Below are 20,485 nucleotides of genomic sequence, written 5' to 3'. Positions count from 1 at the left end.
GTCAGCAGTTAGAATTGAAAGAAGTACAGGAAGGTGGTTTAATGTTAATGGTGTCAGACAAGGATGTACATTATCCCCTCTGTTATTCATTATCTATATGGATCACATTATGACTGGAAAGTGGTATTAAACCTGATATCAAAATTGGAGGTGTTAATCTCAGCTCTTTGCTTTATGCGGATGATGTTATACTTCTAAATAAATCCGCTACAAGTCTGCACGATTCCCGGACTAAATTGAATAACTGTTGTAATAGATATGGTATAAAGGTCAGCATTAAAAAGACAAAGACAATGAAAATATACAGAAATATTGAAAATATCAACTGCATTATGAATGGAGAACCTATAGAACAAGTAAAATGTTTCAGCTACTTAGGCACAGTTTTTAGTGAAGATGGTAAATTAAATATGGAAATAGACAACAAAATCAACAAAGCTGGTATGGTAGGCAGTCAACTGAAAAAATTTATATGGAATAAGAGAGAAATTAACCAAAACACTAAATTAGCTGTATAGAAGACGGTGTTCAAACCAATTTTAACTTATGGATCTGAGAGCTGGGTTAGAAGTAAAACACTTGACCAAAGACTAGAGACTGCAGATATGAGAATCCTGAGAAAGATTAGGGGCATGAACAGATGGCATCAATGGCAATATCATATTAAAAACAAGGATATTAGAAAAGAACATGATATTGTCAGCATCCAGGAATGTGTTAGCAGAACTAATCTCAAGTGGTAATGGTCACTTAAACAGAATAGGAGAGGAAAGATTAGCAAAAGAAGTGTTTTCTGCCAGGTTAGCAAGAAAAAGACCTAGAGGAAGACCAAGATATAGGTGGATTGATACAGTAAAAAGTGCCTTAGAAGACAGAAATATAAGACCTGATAATATTGGAGTCTTTACAGGTAACAGACTGATTTGGAGGAAAATTGTAGATAGGAAGTTAATAATGGTGTAAATTTTTCATGTAGTACTATCATATCCTATACACCCCTTGAGGGTATTTATCAGGAATTTGATGATGATGATTTTCTTGAACTCTGCAAAGGCATTTGATAATTACCACATGACACATTGATGTATAAGGGATCTTACAGATCTAAGCTGCTGAGGATGGGATTAGATAACAGATTGTTAAATGTTGAAGATTGGCTTTCTGAAAGATATCAGCAAGTTGTGTATGATGGAGCAGTGTCTCAATAAAGGAAGGTGGCTAGTAGCATGTCTGGTTCTGTTGTTAGCCCCCCCCCCCTACTGTTTAACTTATTTGTTAATTATATTTCATGTGGACTGACTGGAGGATGTTCAAACATTTGCTGATGATGCAAAGTTAGGTAGGAGTGTTGCTGATGTTAATTCTCTACAGGAAAATTTGAATAGACTTTTAGCTTGGACAGATGAGTGGGATTGTAGCTTTAATATTAATAAATGTAGGGTGTTAGACTTCGGGGTAGAGAGATATAAAACTACATAGTGTATTGGTGGAGCTGTACTTCAGGAAATGGATGAGATTCAAGACCTTGGGGTGGTGATAGACAGTTGACTAAAGTTCCGAGGGCACACTGCAGTCTTTGCAAGTGTTGCAAAGACTGCACATTATATTGCTGCTACAATAAAAAGTACATTCGCACGTAGGAATAAGGAAGTGGTGGTGCTTCTATATAAAGCATTTGTCTAACCACATGAGGATTATTGTGCTCGTAGCCTGGTTTTCATTTGACATTTAGAGGGTCCAAAGATGAATGATCAAAGTGATATCAGGACTCCCAAGTGTTGGTTATGAAGAGCGTTCGAGGGATGTGGATTACAGAGTGGCAGATAGGAGGAAAAGAGGAGATATGATAGAGTACTTCAAGTTATTTAAGAGATTTTATAAAACTAATACAGAAGGAATTATAAAAGAAGTGGATGTTAAGATAAGAGGAACAAGAGGCCATCCCTGGAAGTTGTATAAAGATGTGGTGAAGAAAGGCATGAGATTCTTTACATGGAGAGTTGCTGGTGAGTGGAAGGCAATGGCAGAATGGATTATGAATGCAGGGAGTGTAAATAACATCAAAGTTCGTTATGATAGACATATTGCTAGTTGAGTTGGTCTCCCAAATGAGTCTATTGACACCACAAAGGTTACCAAAATAATAATTAGTAGTTAGTTTTTGTCTACCTTTTGCTCCAGAGTGGTCCATAGCACAGTGTGGCACACACACTCAGTAAGAAAAAGAAGAAAACTGATGCATAGTTCAGATACTGTAATGAGAGATTACCAAAAAAAAAAAAAAAATATATATATATATATATGTAGAAAGTATTTTACCTTGGGTATAATAAATGTTAAGAATACCAAGCAATTTTTTAAACCTGGTTTTACTCCATTTCCCAAGTAAGCAAACAGACAAATAAGTCAAGTTTGCGCCTGCAAGTGATGCAAGTCTAGCTGACCCTACAGGTAGTGCAGGACCAAGGCAACTCGTGGTAAAGGTGGCATGAGCTCTGATCACTAATCTTTATATTTACCCTTAATGCCAAAACACATCTCCAAAAAGGAGATGCATGATGTTTTGTATTAAAGGCAAGAGGCCACTACCCAGACCGGTTTCGACCTTTATTGAGGTCTCATCAGTGGGAGCTAGGCTAGAAATACCAAGATTTAGTGATACAAAGCTCATAAGTATTTTACCAGAACAAGTTGCCATAAGGTGTTTTAACCTTATTAAATAAAAATCTCTGGAGGAGATATAAATGTAGAAAGTATTTTACCTTGGGTATAATAAATGTTAAGAATACCAAGCAATTTTTTAAACCTGGTTTTACTCCATTTCCCAAGTAAGCAAACAGACAAATAAGTCAAGTTTGCGCCTGCAAGTGATGCAAGTCTAGCTGACCCTACAGGTAGTACAGGAGCAAGGCAACTCGTGGTAAAGGTGGCATGAGCTCTGATCACTAATCTTTATATTTACCCTTAATGCCAAAACATCACTTGCAGGCGCAAACTTGACTTATTTGTCTGTTTGCTTACTTGGGAAATGGAATAAAACCAGGTTTAAAAAATTGCTTGGTATTCTTAACATATATATATATATATATATATTCACAGGAGTGGAAGGAAATGAAAAACACATTATCCAAAAATTGTATAAGGGTATAATGAACATGGGGAAATAAATCATAATGCTGATTGAGCTGTAGTATCTGTGGGTATGGTGAGTAAAGAATGTGGATAAACTTTGGACACTAGACTAAGTGGTTCTTACTTTTTGAATCCTGTAACTTCAAAGATGTCTGGATAATGATATAGTACATGTAAAATCTACTAAAAACTGTATATGTTATTCATGGATGTAAAATTTAATGTTTTAAGGATACTTGTGACATAAAGACTGAATAATATAATCACGTAAACACAAGAAAGATATTTCATTAACCAAATATTTCGGTCTGGAAATAGAAGACCATCTTCAGTGGCACTACAAGAACAGTTTAAAAAAAAAAAAAAAAATACAAGGTGGAATACTAACAATAGATCATTTAAAAATAGAACAAGCCGCGTGATGTTATATCACTAAGTATTAAATGGAATATTTTTAAGCAGAGACATGATTGAAATAAAGATATTAATTAATAATATTAAATAACAAAATTAATATGAATTAATGAGTTATCCTGATTAGACTTTCCCAGATTTTTGATATAGATATACAGTCATTCCGATTCAGGTTAGGATGATGGAGTAAGGCCTGTACGCTTTCTTTGAATAAACGAAGCACGGGATTGAAACTAACCACAACATCCTTTGGTCAAAAACTCACCTCTTACATAGATCCTGTTATAAATTTGAACGTTTATTCAAAGAAAGCATAGAGGCCTTACTCCATTGTACTAACCTGAATCGGAATGACTGTATATCTATATCAAAAATCTGGGAAAGTCTAATCAGGATAACTCATTAATTCATATTAATTTTATGTTATTTAATATTATTAATATCTTTATTTCAATCATGTCTCTGCTTTAAAATATTCCATTTAATACTTAGTGATATAACATCACGTGGCTTGTTCTATTTTTAAATGATCTATTGTTAGTATACCACCTTGTTTTTTTTTTTTTTTTAAACTGTTCTTGTAGTGCCACTGAAGATGGTCTGCTATTTCCAAACCGAAATATTTGGTTAATGAAATATCTTTCTTGTGTTTACGTGATTATATTATTCAGTTATTCATGGATATCCAGAAGGAACGAGAATAGGATCACTAGCATGGGATCTCTCATGCAAACAGATGCTGGTGTGGTTCTCCAGTACTTTGTTTTCTCCAAACACTGAAGGAAGGATGCAAATCCAAAAAACATATCCAGAGGTCCAAACTAGTACTTAACACTCCTACATACAACTGCAATAAGTACAGTTAAAGCAAAAACTTTAATTTGTTGAACCAATAACATTTTTTTTTTTTTTTGCATGTATATCTGCCAACATTGTCATAAATCATATGAAGCTAAACAATCTGTTTTCGATTAAATGCAACCATTCTGGTGTTTTGGTTAAGAAATCAGTAAAAATAGCACTACAATGCAATAACGATTTTTTGACTGCAAGTTGAACTATACACTGTTTGATGCTTAAATATCAAGGAGTATGTTGTTAGAGAACCACATAAACACTGTCGACAAATTTTTCATCCTAGGGAGCTATGATCTTAGATCCTGTCAAAATTTTAATGCATAAGATAGATGTAAAATAGTTTGTAACCCATGGGATTAATATTGTGAACGCTTTATTGAAGAATCAAGTCTTCGCTTGTGGGCATGCATGTATTGCCGATAAAAATGTAAACTTGTTTACTTGTTATATTTTCATCCCACATGCACGTTTTGAATTATTTAACTAACTGCATTGCTATGTTAGCATCGCTAATATAAAAATCAAAGGACAGCTTTCTATAGCTCCTTTTGCAACGGAAATTTTATAAATTAACTACCTGATAAAGGGTATAACTCCTCATCATAGAGACCAGTTGTATAACAGTTTTTCTTTACAAAATCTTATTAACGTCCCCACTCTTTTAATTTGTTTTATTTTTATTATTTTTTTATTTCACAAAAATAATATTAACACACAACCGGACTACAAACACGTATAAAACAACGCATGGTGTCTTAATGTTGATGCATTTCCTTTTCAGGAGGCCATCTAACGTTCATAAATTTAATTCAGTTAATTGACCTTTTTAAAGCATTTTCAAAATAGTCAATTTGTTAAAAAACAAATAAGTAAATAAGTTAGCTAAGTGTATAATAATATTCACTTAGCTAACCAGGTTACGCAGATAATTATTATTAGTAGTAGCCTTTCATAAGGAGACATAAGTCAAGGATCATAAGGGGGGTGGATACAAATGAACCAAATAATCCTTCCTACCAACTTACAATATTCTACCAAAAGTTATTAAACATCCGATTCAACTGCTGGAAAATAGACGCCACCATGAAATGGATGAATCGGGCGGTAGTAGGGTGTGCAATCTGGAAGAAGCACACGATGAGTGGTTATAATAACCAGTTGCATGAAAAGTCAAAGAGCAGACGAGGAAGGTGATTCGCTTGATAAGAAAAGCAAAAGTGCAGTATGAGCAGCAGTTAGTTAATGAAGCTATAAAATTTTTTTTTTTAAATCATAGGGAATTTTTTCTATATGTGGCCTGTGGAAGAAAGCATGATGATGGAAGGATGTCATTGATTGGTGAAAACGGGGAATGATAACCGCTGCAGAGGATATAGTTGGGGTATTTAATGAGCAATTTATAAAGGTATTTCATTATTGTGAATATGACATCATACAGAACTTGAATGGAGTGGAAAGGGAGGCAGAAGAGGAGGAGCTGCCAGTAAGTGAGCAGAAAGTATGTGAGGAATTGAATAAGCTTGATGTAAATAAGGCTGTAGGAGTTGATATTATATCACCATGTTTTGAGGGAGATGCTCCCGGGAATTAACAACAGTTTTTACATATCTTTTTAACATGAGTATTACACTGGGTCAAGTTCTAAAGGAATGGAAAAAGGGTAAAATTGTTTCCATTCATAAGGGAGGTTAAGACTAGAGCTCTGAATTATATAGGCTAGTCTCGGTGTCTGGAGTTGTGGTTAAACTGTTAAAGATGTTAGCTAGGACAAAGAATCAGAATTGGATTGACAACAGAAAAATACTCTTTGGTGGCCAGCATGGGTTTGTTAAAGGAATATCATGTTTTAGCAATCTGCTTACCTATTATAATAAAGTGACAAATGCATTGGATAAGGCTGATACATGCGTGTTGTATATTTAGATTTTGCAAAAGTGGCTTTTGATAAATGCCAGATGACAAGCTGGAATTTAAATTGAAATGGATGGGGCTAAACAGTAGATTATATTGCTGGATTGGAAATTGGCTGTCTGATATGTATCTGCAAATTTTCTATGGAGAAACGATGTCCCAGAAGAGGAAAGTTACTAGTGGTGTTCCCGGAGGGCCTGTGTTTGTCAATTGCTGTTTAATTTGTATGTAAATGATACTGGGAGAGGTCTGACCGATGATATGCAGTGGTTTGCAGATGATGCAAAGTTGGGGAGAGCCATCAGGAGTACAGTAGATGCCATGGCATTGCAAGAGGACTTGAATACACTGGCTGAAAGGATAAATAAGTGTGGGTATCAATTCAACTTTGTGGAGAGTAAGGTTTTGAAATTTGGGAAGCAGAGATAGGATGCAGGGCATATAATCATGGAAATATCTTGGAAGAGGTAGAGCAAATGAGAGATCTGGGAGTCATTGTGGATAAGGACCTAAATTTTAGGACAAACTGCTAAAATTCTGAGGACAGTACACCAGATAATGGGAATGATGCAGAGAGTATTGACTCATAGAAGTAAGAATGTTATGCGTCCCTCTTTGTTGTTGTTGTGAATGTTATGATTTTTATGTTTTTCCAATACATCTTCAAAGATGAAGATGTATTGGAAAAAGTCCAGAGACGATTGAGGTAAGGTGGTTTCTGGAATGTTGAGTAGGAAGACATATTGTGAAACTGCAATTTGCAGAAATTGATGGATAGGAGAAGAAGGAGAGGCTGAGATGATCGAGATATATAAGGTGTGATATGCTTTCTATTTTGAAGGTAGTTTGTAAACCACCTGTGAAGAGGCCCGTCTATTCCAACATGCCTGAGATTTTCTAACAAGGTTTGATGTGTGAATGTATCGAATGCTTTAGTTAGATCAATAAAGACTACCATAGCAATTTTGTTTTTGTCTAAGGCGGTATTAATTACGTCTGTAAAGTCTTCAAGAGAGATGTTATTCCCTTATTTTTCTGAAAACCATATTGTGTTTTGGGGATAATATTATTATTATTATTATTATTATTATTATTATTATTATTCCTGATACCTCCAAGGAGTCCGAAGACTCATCGCGGGAGGACACCTACAACTGTCTCTACACCTAACCTCTACTACGAATCATCTCCATCAACGCCATCTACCGCCCACCTCCAACACAACTAGTAATTTTTGTCTGTAAATTGCGTGTGTTCTGAAGGGCCGATTTGTATGTATGCGGGATGAAAAACCTGAATTTCCGGGAGAAAAAACCCTGCTACCGTATGAGATCGGCTAACTCACCTTCGATTGAAATCGACCAGATAAAGATTCCTCCCGTCGCGACGAGAATCGAACTTAGGCCTATGAAATGAAATATGAAAGGTCTCTGTGTATGCTGTGAGTTTGTTCAGTATGATCTGCTCCATAATTTGATTGCTAATTGGTAAAGTTGCTATGGGTCTGTAATTGCTGATTAAATTTCTTTTTCCATGTTTGTATATGGGTGTGATTATGGCGGTCTTTAGCATACTTGGTATCTGTCCTGTTTTAAATATTTTATTTATTAATTTTAGTAGGATAGGACTTAAACTAGTTGCATGTTGCTTTATATCTTCGGGTCTTATACCATTAAGGCCTTTGTTCGGTTTGATTTGATGTATTACAGAGAGAAGTTCTGCTTCTTTTATGGTTGGGAACCATGATGTCTGTTTTGATTGTGGTCCAAGTGGAGGGTCACGTTTTGTGATTGGGGATATTTCTGTGCAGTTCTTGGATGGAGTCTGCAAAGTATTGGTTAAAGTCATTTGCTAGTTGTTGGATAGGTTTTGCGTCTTTCATGAAGCTGTGTTTTATGGTTTCGAAGGCTGTGGTGTTGGGAACACAATCTAACATCTCATAGATCAGATGCCAGGTTTGTTTCATGTTGTTTTGTGCAGAGGTTAGGTTAGTCTCTGTAGTAGCTTCTTTTTTCATTTCTGTTTTAAGGCGATTCCTTGTTATCTTATATTCAGTTTTTAAAGCTGTGTTATTTGGATATCGCTTTAATTCTTTCCGTAAAGCGTCCTTTCTGTGTATTTCTAGGATTGAGTTTTGTGTTATCCAAGGAATTTGTGTTGTTTTGGAACGAATTCTGACTTTCTTTGTAGCTTTCTTATATATTTCCTCCAGTGTGAGTTTAATGTTGTTGTATATGATATCTGCTGAATCTAATGCCACGTGTTCCCAGTTTTTTTTTTTATTTCGTGGTTGACTATTTCATTGTCTATTATTGTTTTCTGTCGCTTTTCTTCTGTGGGACATTGCATGGATATTGTCTTGGTGTGCAGGTTTAGAGCGGTTAAGTAATGGTCTGCTACTTTGCACTTTATGACTGATGCAATGTAACTGTTTGGTGGTGCTCGGACGTTTATATGATCTAGACAAGAGGCAGTGATAGTATTTCCGAATATTTCTTCTCTAGTACATGATGTTATTGTTGGTATTAGATTATACATGGATAGCGTGTCTAGGTATTGTACAGTGCTGTTCTGGTTTTCGTTTGCAATATTTATGTTTATGTAGCCAATTATCATTAGGTATTCGGTTGAGCATATTCCTTGGGGTGAAAGCAAGCAATTGAATTCGTGCAAGAATTTTATCATGTATAGGTTTGGTGGCCTGTAAATACCATTTAGTATTATGGGGTGTTGTCTATTGGTGGTATTAGTGATTTCGAGGCAAAGGGTTTCACCGTGCTTAAACTGATAGGCCGTTTCTTTTCTGTTAAGTTTTGTTTGATAAATATTAATATTCCATCCCCTCTTTTTGTTTGTAGGCATGACCTATGTTGTTGGAAGCCTGGAATTTGGAAAGCAGTCGCTTCGTCATTAGTTATGGATACTTCTGTTAGAATCAATATATCAATACTATCAGTAACAATAACCAATGATTTCGGATGCTTCTGATGTTAATATGCAAGATTGGGAGACCTCTCGCTTGTACTGTGTGTTGTTTCCATGCATCAAGCGATTCGAAAGTACAGTTACTGATGTATTCTGGTGTAATTACATCTATCTGATGATTCATATTCATTTTTGTTGTGTTGAGATCTTCTTATTGAACTAAGTTAGAGTCTTTTGTTTCACTCTGGCAACCTATCTATATCTTCCGAGCTTTTTATTTGTATAGACTTTGACGTCTGTGACTTTCTCAAGAATATTTTGCCGTTTTTGATCCATAAAAATTGATACTTTTTTTCTGTTTTTTTTCTTTTCTCGCTTGGTTCAAAAGATTCTGATTGAAAGGTGCCAAATACTCAGATAGAAAGATTGGCATATTGTCTTGCGATGCATTTAAATCCTTGACTACTGTTTTTCTCAGTCTGCTGGCTTTTATGAGATTGTCTCTTGTAGCCTTGTCTCTTGTCAGATGGATTATTACTGGTGCTGGTCGTGGCAAGCCTTGTTTTTTGTTCTTCCTGGGAATTCGATTTATGGTCTGCATATCATTATGCTGTAGGGGGATGTCAATTGCATGGCCTAACTTTAAAACTACGTCTCTGAGATTTTCTGTGGATTCAGCTTCTGGAAGACCGTTTATGACAAGGTCTTCTTTATGTTGATGTTGGTTTAAAATTTCGTATTGTATTTTCAGGGAATTAAATTCTTAACGGAGTTCCTGTGTCTTTTATCAATTTGTGCTGCCTGTCAGTTAGTGCGTCAATGCTAGTTTTGATGTCATTTACTGTTTGTAAGACTTCTTCGACTTTTGAATTATTAAATTTGACAAACTCTTCATATTCGATAATTTGTTTTTGTTATCTGTTTATTCTGTTTATCAAATAATTCTTGGACAAGATCTACGAAGTTGGCTTTTATATTTTCTAAACCTTTTTCTAGTAATAAATTTACGGAACTCAAATTATGACTCACAGGTCTTTTTTTGTTTGTTCAGTTCATCGTCCGATTCTGCCACCGGCGTAATCAGTTGCGTCGTTTCTTTGTTCTCTCTGCAGTATAGGCATTTCCATTCCTCTCGCTTGGCATTGGATTTGCGTTTCTATGTTGTTTCTGAATGTCCGGAACATGTAAAGTGAAGATTCCTATGGCATTTCCTGCAGGTTATATGACTTCCGTCGGACGATAATTCCTTCAGGCACTTGCTGCACTTCATGGATCACCTCTTTTCCCTTGGATAACTCTAAAGATGGCGGCTTCCTTTGTTCTATGTTCGTTAGTGACCACGGTGAACTCTGCTGAATTTTCAGCACACTCAAAATTTGGGTTTCACTTGGCCGATTTCGATGAATTATATATTACTGTCTTCAGCGTGACAAGAAGAGTTACATTGTGACACTTTTAAATTAACAACAGGAGTTTGAACTGCATTAAAGTATAAAAACTGGACCACTGATACAACCATGCAACCGTTCGTATGCCTACATAGCGCCCTCTTCCCTCTTTCCTAATAATAATAATAATAATATTAATAATAATAATAATAATAATAATAATAATATATACGAGACCTTTTACTAGAACTGTCAAAATTAACTTTTTTTTTCCAAATTTTCATTCAATAAAATTGTCATAAAGTGAATGCTTCGTAGATATTATCATACTATCAGTTAAGCATTACCCACCTTGAAATTCCAATCTAGATGCTTTCAAATTTCTTTTTAACTCTTAGTCATAATTTTTCTTACGAAGTCAAACGACTCACATCACACAGTTGCTCTGGGAAATTACTTCGGTCCCTCACTAAATCCTTCAGTTGTAAAAACAAATAAGATATTACAGTAGTATCTTGCTAATCTGAACTAATATAAACTGTGCTCGTTCGGATTAGCGAATTTTCCCCCAAGAGACGACAATAACTAGTGTTCGAGATAAAAATGATCAGATTATAATGATACATCAATTTAATTCTGTAAATAAATGAAACTGATAGAAAAAAGCTAATGTACTGTAATGTAAAACTTAAAAATTCATACAGTATGCAAATTTATTTTAGTAAAAAATTAGTTTGGATGTACCTTCATTGTTGAGGATTCCAATTTAATAATATTGCATAGTTCAGTACATAACTTAATTTGCCTAAAAAAATATCACTTTCTTGTACACAACACACAAAAAAGTTTCACAAAATAACACAAAAAAGTTTTTTATTTCTTTGTAAAAAAAGTCACTGATTTTGATTTGCTTCTTGGAAGCTAAACTTTTTTTTGCATGCTTCTTCTCAGAGGTGCATTAGTAATAAAATTTTGCGGAATGCTGTATCATTCTGCTTTGCCCATTCTATACACAAATTAAAACTGTTAACCACCTCTTCATGTTTTACTTTTTTTTCTCCGAGTTCTTTATCGTCATCATCGTCTTCTAATTCATTCTGTAGCATCATATTTATAATTTCAGCATCTGATTTGATTTCGAATTCACTTTTGTTTCTACCTGTATTTCCATTACTGTATTGTAATAATAATAAAATAAATAATAATAGTTAAAATGATAATCATTAAATAAAAATAATAGTACACAAAATAATAATACGTAATAAATAAAACTTTTTTCTTTCAAACCGCAGTTCGGACTAAAGAGGTTCGGATTAACGAGATACCACTACACTTCAAGAAATCATCACAAAAATCAATCAGTCCAGACGCTATCTTGCTGAACATTTTTCATGTTGTTCCACTAAAATACAAATCAATACAATATAGCAAATTTATCTATATTCTAAAGGCACACAATAAAAAGAAATTAAACGGCCTCTGTAGCTCAGTCGAAATGGTGCTTGCATCCTCTGCGCTTGGTCGCTCGAAGTCAGACTCACGTTCAAGTCTACTCGCCAAGTGGAGGAACTTTTTCTAAACCTTTCTTCGACCGATTCCCGAGTTAGTCGGGCACGGGCAGGCGGGTTTTCCTCCGGGAAACTCTGGTTTTTTATCCTGTAAACTCAAGAAAATCGACCGTGGTACCCACCTTATTTCAGACACTAACATATCTTGTTAGGATTAGGTACCAAGAGATGGCAGCACTTGTTTGCCAGCCTCTTCATCGGTGGCTGCTTTAATTAGTGATAGACATGGGCCAGCTATCTCTGATTGGCTACCGGTGGAGATTGAATTTCCCACTCAGTCTCCAAAAGTTAGATAGGATATAAAGGCCTCACCTACTCCCTATAAGGGAATAAAAGGCATTAGTTGATGTTTTTTTTTTTTGATAAAAAAAATTAAATACCGGTAAACAAATCGCGATCCACGCATTCGAACAGTACCACATTTCCCAAAAGTTACTTGATCTTCAAAATAACAAAACCATGTTAAGTATTTCAGAAACAATAGCTATTAGATGCGACAGCAATTTCATAAACATACATCGCCTCTGTGTGATTTCAAAGAACTGGAAGCTCTACCGCATTCAGATAAATCCAAGATTTTCGTCAATGAGCAACCACTAAAAAACATAAATAATGCAACCATGAGTCTACTTAGCACATACTTTCCCTTTCATTATTTCTTCACTTATTTAAAACGCGGTCGAAACGGCCCATACACTCTAAGACAGGGGTGTCATTTAATAATAATAATAATTATTATTATTATTATAATTATTATTATTATATATTATTATTATTTTATAATATTATATATTATATATTATTATATATTATATATTATTATATATTATATTATATTATATATTATATATATATAATATAATATAATATAATAATATAATATATATAATTATTATATATTATATATTATATAAAAAAATCAATACATAATAACCAACTGGTTATTATGTATTGATTTTTTATGGAAGCTTATCTGGTGTCATCCTCAGATAAGCTTACATTTAAGCTTCGAGGATGAAAGGAAAAAAAAATTAGTTCTCATCCAAGATGTATCATATGTAACCAAATGCATGTAATGTACGTATCACAAGAAAACCAATGTATGTATTATATGTAAACCAATGTACGTAATGTAAATATCACATGTAAACAAATGTAAGTAATGTATCATATGTAAACAAATGAATGTAATGTATATGATAATTGTAACAAATGTATGTAATGTATATAATAACTGTAACAAATGTATGCAATGTAAAAAAAAAATTATTTTAAAAGTAAATCATGAGTTTACACTGTATGTTTGTGAAAATAAGGACACATAATATTCAGATTGCATATGTATAAATACTGTTGTATAATCACACCTTTTCAAACTTGAAAAAAAAAAAAGTAAACCACAACATGTAATATTATACAACTTATGTAACTCTGAACAATATAATTGTAAATTATTATTATGATTGTTATACAAAAAAAACTGTTATCAACATTACTATTTAAATCTCATTATATGTAGCACAAAGTGCTGAACCTTGTAAAATAATATACTGAATAGATGATCATTGTACATATGTAAATATTTGAAAGAACAATAAAAAAAAAAAATTATTATTATTATTATTCACACCTCCAAGGAGTCCAAAGACTCATCGCGGGAGGACAGCTACTGTACTCTAACAACTCTCCCTCTCCGCCTCTACAACCAATCATCTACATCAACGCCATCTACTGCCCACCACCACCCATAGTATTTTTTGTCTGAAGGGCCGATTTGTTTGTATGCGGGATGAAAAACGCGAATTTCCGGGAGCAAAAACCCTGCTACTTCCTTATGAGATCGGCTAACTCACTTTCAAATTAAAAAGCCCATATAAAGATTCCTCCCGTCATGACGAGAATCGAAGTTAGGTCTTCTCTAATCGAGGGGCACAACGTACCGTCTTTCTTCCAATTGCTCTACGGAGGTAATATAAAATGTGGGTAATATAATACGGAGGTAATGTAAGCAATTGTATTGCTTAATTGTATTGATTAGTTATTCGATTTACTGAAGTTTATTATCTGCTCTCGCATTCTCTTATTCAAAGTCATTCATAACTAAATTAACTCTCATTAATAACACAATGTTTTTTTTTGTTTTGTTGTTTTATCTCTTTAAATAAACAGTCCGATAAGGGTTATTAATTCTTCCGTCTTCAAAGCAACAAGATTGCATTCTCAAGTCGACCGAGCGTTGTTCCGCAATGCCGTGATATGAAATCAATGCGATCGATGTCTAAAACTTTCTCAGAAATAATAGAAAGCTCCTATTTGATCTCTTCAATATCATGTTCCGTAAATATCACCCCCAACTCCCCCCCCCCACACACATACACTTATTCACATATTCAGTTATCCGCAGTCAACCCAGTTCCGAAAACATTAAATGGAAAATTCCAAAATAAACAATTTATAATAACATCAGAAAAGTGGGTATTAGATCCAACATTATTTCAAAGCCGAATGTTTGTAGAAACTATGAAAGTTTCGTAAGTTGATCTGAGAGCTTTCGAGAATACAATCCTCGGCAGTGGCGGACTGGCCAGGGTGTCAGCTAGTCCGATGGCAAGTGGGCCCTGAGAAGTGTTCTCCCTTAAACATTAGACAATATGTTAAAAATGTTAATGACCTTTTAGTAGCTTGAAAATATAATAAAAGTTCCAATATTATTACTGTATGCAACTAAAATTTACGTTGTATTACTATTTTAATAAAATAAATAAAATCATTTTTCGAGGATACTCTATATTTAATATAATAAATAACCCTGAAAAAATAATTCTGATTCGGGTTATGTAAGGCTCACGCATACGTTATATATGCTCGGATCTTTAATATTGCAACTGCGCAATGAAACTTAGGTGGGAATCCTAGCCTGGGATCGTGACGTGCAGAAAGAATCAACTTTGTATCGAGCTATTGTATACATTGCAAAGACAGCAAATATTTTTCATTACGTTGGCTTCAGTTTGAGTGTGCTTCGTCAGCTCTTCACCTCGTGCAGATGTGTTTTTATAAAAGGTATGTATTTAATTAATATTTTTATAAACTGTGGCCCTATGCCCTTTAATTTAAATATTATCTTTCATTGTATAAAATTAGTATAAAAATACTAGATAGTAAATATATTTAAGCTGCAGTCTCAAATAATAATAATAATAATAATAATAATAATAATAATAATGATTCAAGTTGATTAAATAATGATATCTTTTGTTTACTCTACAGTTAAAATTACTGTGATTGATAAAATTGTTAATAATAGATGCATCTATAAAGCATATTTCCACTGACGAGTTCTTGTGGCGTAATTGTAGATGTTCATTTTTCCCAAAATGGAAAAGCATGGAAAGAAAAAGCATAAATCTGGATCACTGAAACGCAAAGCGCGACAAGAAGTAGAAAGGCAGGAATCATCCAAGCGATGCAGGTCTATTACAGATTTTATAATACCACAACCACCATCCACATCAATGTACAGGTCCACAACAGATAACAAGAAGCAAGAAACAATACTCATGGTGATGATGCAATGACTTGTGAATTACAAGAACAGGAAAGAGTTACTTTGAATTTAGAGACAAATACAACAGCATCCTTTACTCACCAACCCAGGCCCAGTACTTTTTCTGGCTTCAATGTTCCGGTATCTTTACTATATGTAGTTGCAACATCTGAACACAAAGCTTCAACTAGTTAAAGAGAATCAGATATACTTCAGAGTTCAGGCATAAATGACTTGGTTTCTGAAGCACATCCTATAAATGAACCTACATAAGAAAATGAAAGATCAACTGCTGGAATCTTCCAATATCCATCAAAAGCACATCTGAAAAAGTTTTTTGCTGAACATCCATTTCAGCCGCTTGATGATCTACCATTTGATGCTCGTTTGTATGAGAGGAAAATTATGAATGACTCAGAAAAACTGGAGTGCACCTGGCAAAGACGAATTACATGGATTTTGGTTAAAACATCTAACCAGTCTACATGATCAAATGGCAGAACAATTTAATATTTGTTGCAGTCAGGATCAGTGGAAGACTGGATGATATCTGGGCGCACTTTTCTCTTCATGAAAGATAAGGATAAGGATGCAGACCCAAGTAACTATCGTCCAATAACATGCCTACCAACTATGCTTCAGCTGTTGACTGCAATCATAGCAAATTCCATATACCAGTACTTATCAGACAATCAGATTTATCCGATTGAACAAAAAGACAATTTTCAAAAATCTAGAGAAACAAAAGACCAGATCCTTATTAATAAATTGATTCTCAGAAACTCAAAAAGACGAAAAACTAATTTAAACATGGCATGGATAGACTATAAGAAACCATTTGATTCCCTTCCACACTCCTGAATCCTAAAATCACTAAAAACATTATGGATTAGCAAAAACATATGTTCGTTTCTGGCTGCTGCTATGAAATCATGGAAAACAACATTAATAGTGAATAATGAACGATTTGGAGATATCAGCATTAAACGTTTAATTTTCCAAGGTGATTCCTTGTCACCATTGCTCTTCAACATTTTTTTGATACCTATATCTATGATTCTGAAGAAAAGAAAACTTGGATAGGAAATTCCTAAATGTAATATTAAAATTTTCCATCGTGTTGTATATGGATGACTTGAAGTTATATGAAAAATCGGCCCAGCAAATACAGTAGATTCTTTATTGAACACAGTTCGAATTTTCGGTGAGGACATCATAATGGAATTTAGTTTAGATAAATGTGCAATTTTATCTATTAAACGAGGAAAAATGAATGACACCTAGCAGTTTTATTGATCAAGAGAAATACATAAAAGCAATTTCAACTGACGAACACTACAAATACCTAGAGATATTAGAATTCAATGATATTTTCCACTCGAAATTTAAATAACAGGCAGCATCAGAATGCATCAAAAGAGTTAGAAATATTCTGAAAACAAAACTAAATGGATTAAACACAATTAGAGCAATGAATTCTTAGGCTATACCAGTAATCCGATACACAGCTGGCTTAATAAATTGGACAAAAGAAGACCTGGACAAACTAGACCGCAGAACTAGAAAACTAATGACTATGCATCATGCATTACATCCATGAAGTGATGTTGACCGGTTGTACCTACCGAGGAGAATAGGTGGATGGAATCTGCTGCAAGTGAGACAGACTGTGGAAGAAGAAGAAATTGGTTAAGAAATTACATCGACAATAGCTCTGAGCCAATGCTACAAGCAATTACACAAGAGGGCCTTCTAAAAGCAACAGGAAACAAATCCGATTACAAAAAGAAACAACAAAATATCCGATATGTGCTCTGGTAAAATGAACTCTTGCATAGCCAATTTCTTTGAGATACTGAGGACAAAATTGACTTGAACAAGATATGGCAATGGCTACAACACGGATACATTAAAAAAGAAACAGAAGGATATTTATTCCAGCAGCTCAAGAACAGGCATTACAAACTAATGCAATCAAAGCAAAAATTTTGAACATCAATAATAAGAGCAAATGCAGATTATGCAATCAGAAAGATGAGACTGTAGAACATCTAATCAGTGCCTGCAGCAAAATAGCTCAAACTGACTATAAATACCGCCATGATCAAATGGCCCAAATAGTTCATTGGTATGTATGCAAAAAATATGTCTTTCCTACTTCTGATAACTGGTGGCAGCATAAAATAGAGACTCTATTGGAAACAGCAAAAATTCTCTGGGACTTTAGAATACAAACTGATCGGCATTTGGAACACAATAGACCTGACATCACAATTATCGAACATCGACAAGTTTGGATAATTGATATCGCAGTACCCAGTGATAACAACATTAACAACAAAGAACGAAAAAATTACTAAATATCGAGATCTGGCAATCGAAGTTGACCGACTGTGGCTTAAACACACCAAAGTCATTCCAATAGTTATCGGTGCACTTGGTGCAACTTCAAAGAAGCTATCCAACTATTTACAGCAATTAAAAATCAATGAAGTGACCCCATATGACCTACAAAAAACAGCATTACTTGGAACAGTCCATATTTTATGACGCTACCTGACGGACTATTCTTAGATTCTTGGACAGAATCTGAATTGTTCTGTATCACTAGTCAAATTTTTATTTATATGATATCTTGTTTTGACTGTGTATCAATTATGTGAATAAAATAATAATAATAATAATAATAATAATAATAATAATAATAATAATAATAATAATAATAATAATAATAATAAAATAGTGGTTTCCATAAACTTCATTTTGGGGTCAAACAAGGTGTGGACCGACTACCTACTGATTCCCACTGGTTTTAGAGCTAAAAGAGTTCTGTCTAATTCCTTAGACGAATTAAAGATGTCAGTAATTTATTTGAAATTTATGAGCACTTTTTTTTTTTTTCAAAGTTCGGATTCTTTTATTCTAATGAATAAAGCTACTGATTAGAATGTAAGAACTGGATATCACTCAAATTACACTTTAATGGCAAATTTGCTTTTCTATGCATATAAATTCTGAACTCAATGAATCAACCAATATTTATATGGAATCTTTGTCACAAAACTGTTTTCGACAATTTACGAACTGATCCCATGAACAAATCCAGTCTTACACAATGCAACACAACATACACAACTTATCAATAATGTTTGATCAACATTTAATGATTGGGAAGGGTGAGGAAAACAACTCAAATAGCATGATTTAATTCGCTCATTCCAGTTACGTAGCTAGAGATTTTGTCGCCCGGGGCGGTTCCTGAGTTTGTCGCACCTCTCAATACACACCGAAAATACCACAAAAAGTCAAAACGACGTATAGGGAAATAAATGAAAACACTATATTTATGTTTATTTTAGTTGTAAGTATAGTTGTTACAAACTAATTATTAATTAAGTAAAAAAAATTACTAAGTTAACATAAATAAAAGAATCGTCAAAAAATAAAATTGTGTCTCACGTGTAAAGTAGCGCCCCCCCCCCCCCCCAACTACTCCACTGGCTCAATCCCAGCAACAAAAGGACCTCGGTTTTCTGTCATTTTAGTAACAAATACCTTTCTTTAAATCACTTACTCTAGCCCCAGGGGAGAATACTTTAATAGCATTCTTATGAACAAAGTGTTATAAAAGATCTCCTCACTTTATTAGCATTACACAGTTGAACTCATTTTAATGGTAACGTTTAAAGTAGAATTACAGGTCTCGTCACTATCATTAATCCGACGAAAGCAACCGGCTGTTTCTTCTGAATAATTTACCCTTAGTTTCTTGTTCATTCGGGAACTTCACGTCCCAATTAAACTCTTTCTACTAAAGCTTTTCATCTCGTATATGATTTTTCTTTCTTTCTTTCTTTTTTTTTTTTTTATCACACACACGACGGTACAAGCACCTATAGTGCATCAGTGCTGTGTGTAAAGTACAGATGAGGGTTGAGAAAGAAGAAACATATTGACATTCTTCGTAAAGAGCTGCAGGTTGAAATTCTTGGGAACAACATCATGGGGGACACTGTTCCAGAGGAGAGAGGTAAGTGTAATAAATGTGGAGGAGAAAAAGCAAGTTTGATGAGTTTATAGTTGCACTGTAAAGGGATGTTGGACAGAAGCTGCTATTGTTTTAACAAGCCTAACAGCAAGTGAAAGATCGATGCTTGCCAATTCACTGGAGCAGTAACCATAAAAGTACCTGTAGAAGAGTAGAAGAGACATAGAGCCGGCACATTGCCTCTGTGAAATAGAGGTTGAAGTGAGCCTGTGAGGGAAGGGTCATTTAAGAGACGAATTGCTCTCCTCTGTAGACTATCAAGAATTTTAAGATTTTGGGTGCACCACCTTAAATGTGTGTGTACAGTATTCTAAGGATGGTGCATTTGAGATTTATATAGAGCTAGTAACTAGGTTGGTGTAAAATAGCTTCTTGAGCAGAAAGAATGCCTAGATTTTTAGAAGCTGAGGAAGCTATTTGTTTGTGTTTGTGCAAAGAGAGGGTGGAGGTAAATGTCAGTACAAGGAGAGAGAGAGAGAGAGAGAGAGAGAGAGAGAGAATTCATCCTATCTTGTGATGTGTGTGTGTATTACTGAGGATAAGGAAAGGTGAGAAGAAAGGCTGGACTGCGTTTGGAGGGATTGAAGATGAATAGGTTAGTTATTCCTTCCTCAGGATGGTGTGGAGATCAGTCTTGAAGTCACTAATTGCAGCTCATCGTGATGTAAGGATGTCTCTGAACTACTTGGTTTAT

The 20,485-nt window shown here is 34.4% G+C and overlaps 1 protein-coding gene across 1 annotated transcript in view; it reads right to left on the bottom strand.

Moving 5' to 3' along the window:
• ClpP (Caseinolytic protease proteolytic subunit) overlaps positions 1-5,157 on the bottom strand; it is a 66,626-nt gene extending 61,469 nt beyond the window's left edge. The window contains exon 1 of the mRNA XM_090416031.1: positions 4,982-5,157. Within this exon, the coding sequence (XP_090272157.1) occupies positions 4,982-5,008 (27 nt within the window). The 5' untranslated portion in view covers positions 5,009-5,157. The remainder of the gene's footprint in view (positions 1-4,981) is intronic.
• Positions 5,158-20,485: the final 15,328 nt, after the last annotated feature.

This window comes from Typopeltis vanoorti, chromosome 3, assembly GCF_054136105.1.
Source record: "Typopeltis vanoorti isolate ZY-2024b chromosome 3, IOZ_Tvanoo_1.0, whole genome shotgun sequence".
NCBI lineage: Eukaryota > Metazoa > Arthropoda > Arachnida > Uropygi > Thelyphonidae > Typopeltis > Typopeltis vanoorti.
Note: the sequence above shows the minus strand (reverse complement) of the source record. Positions and strands in the feature narration are given on the sequence as shown.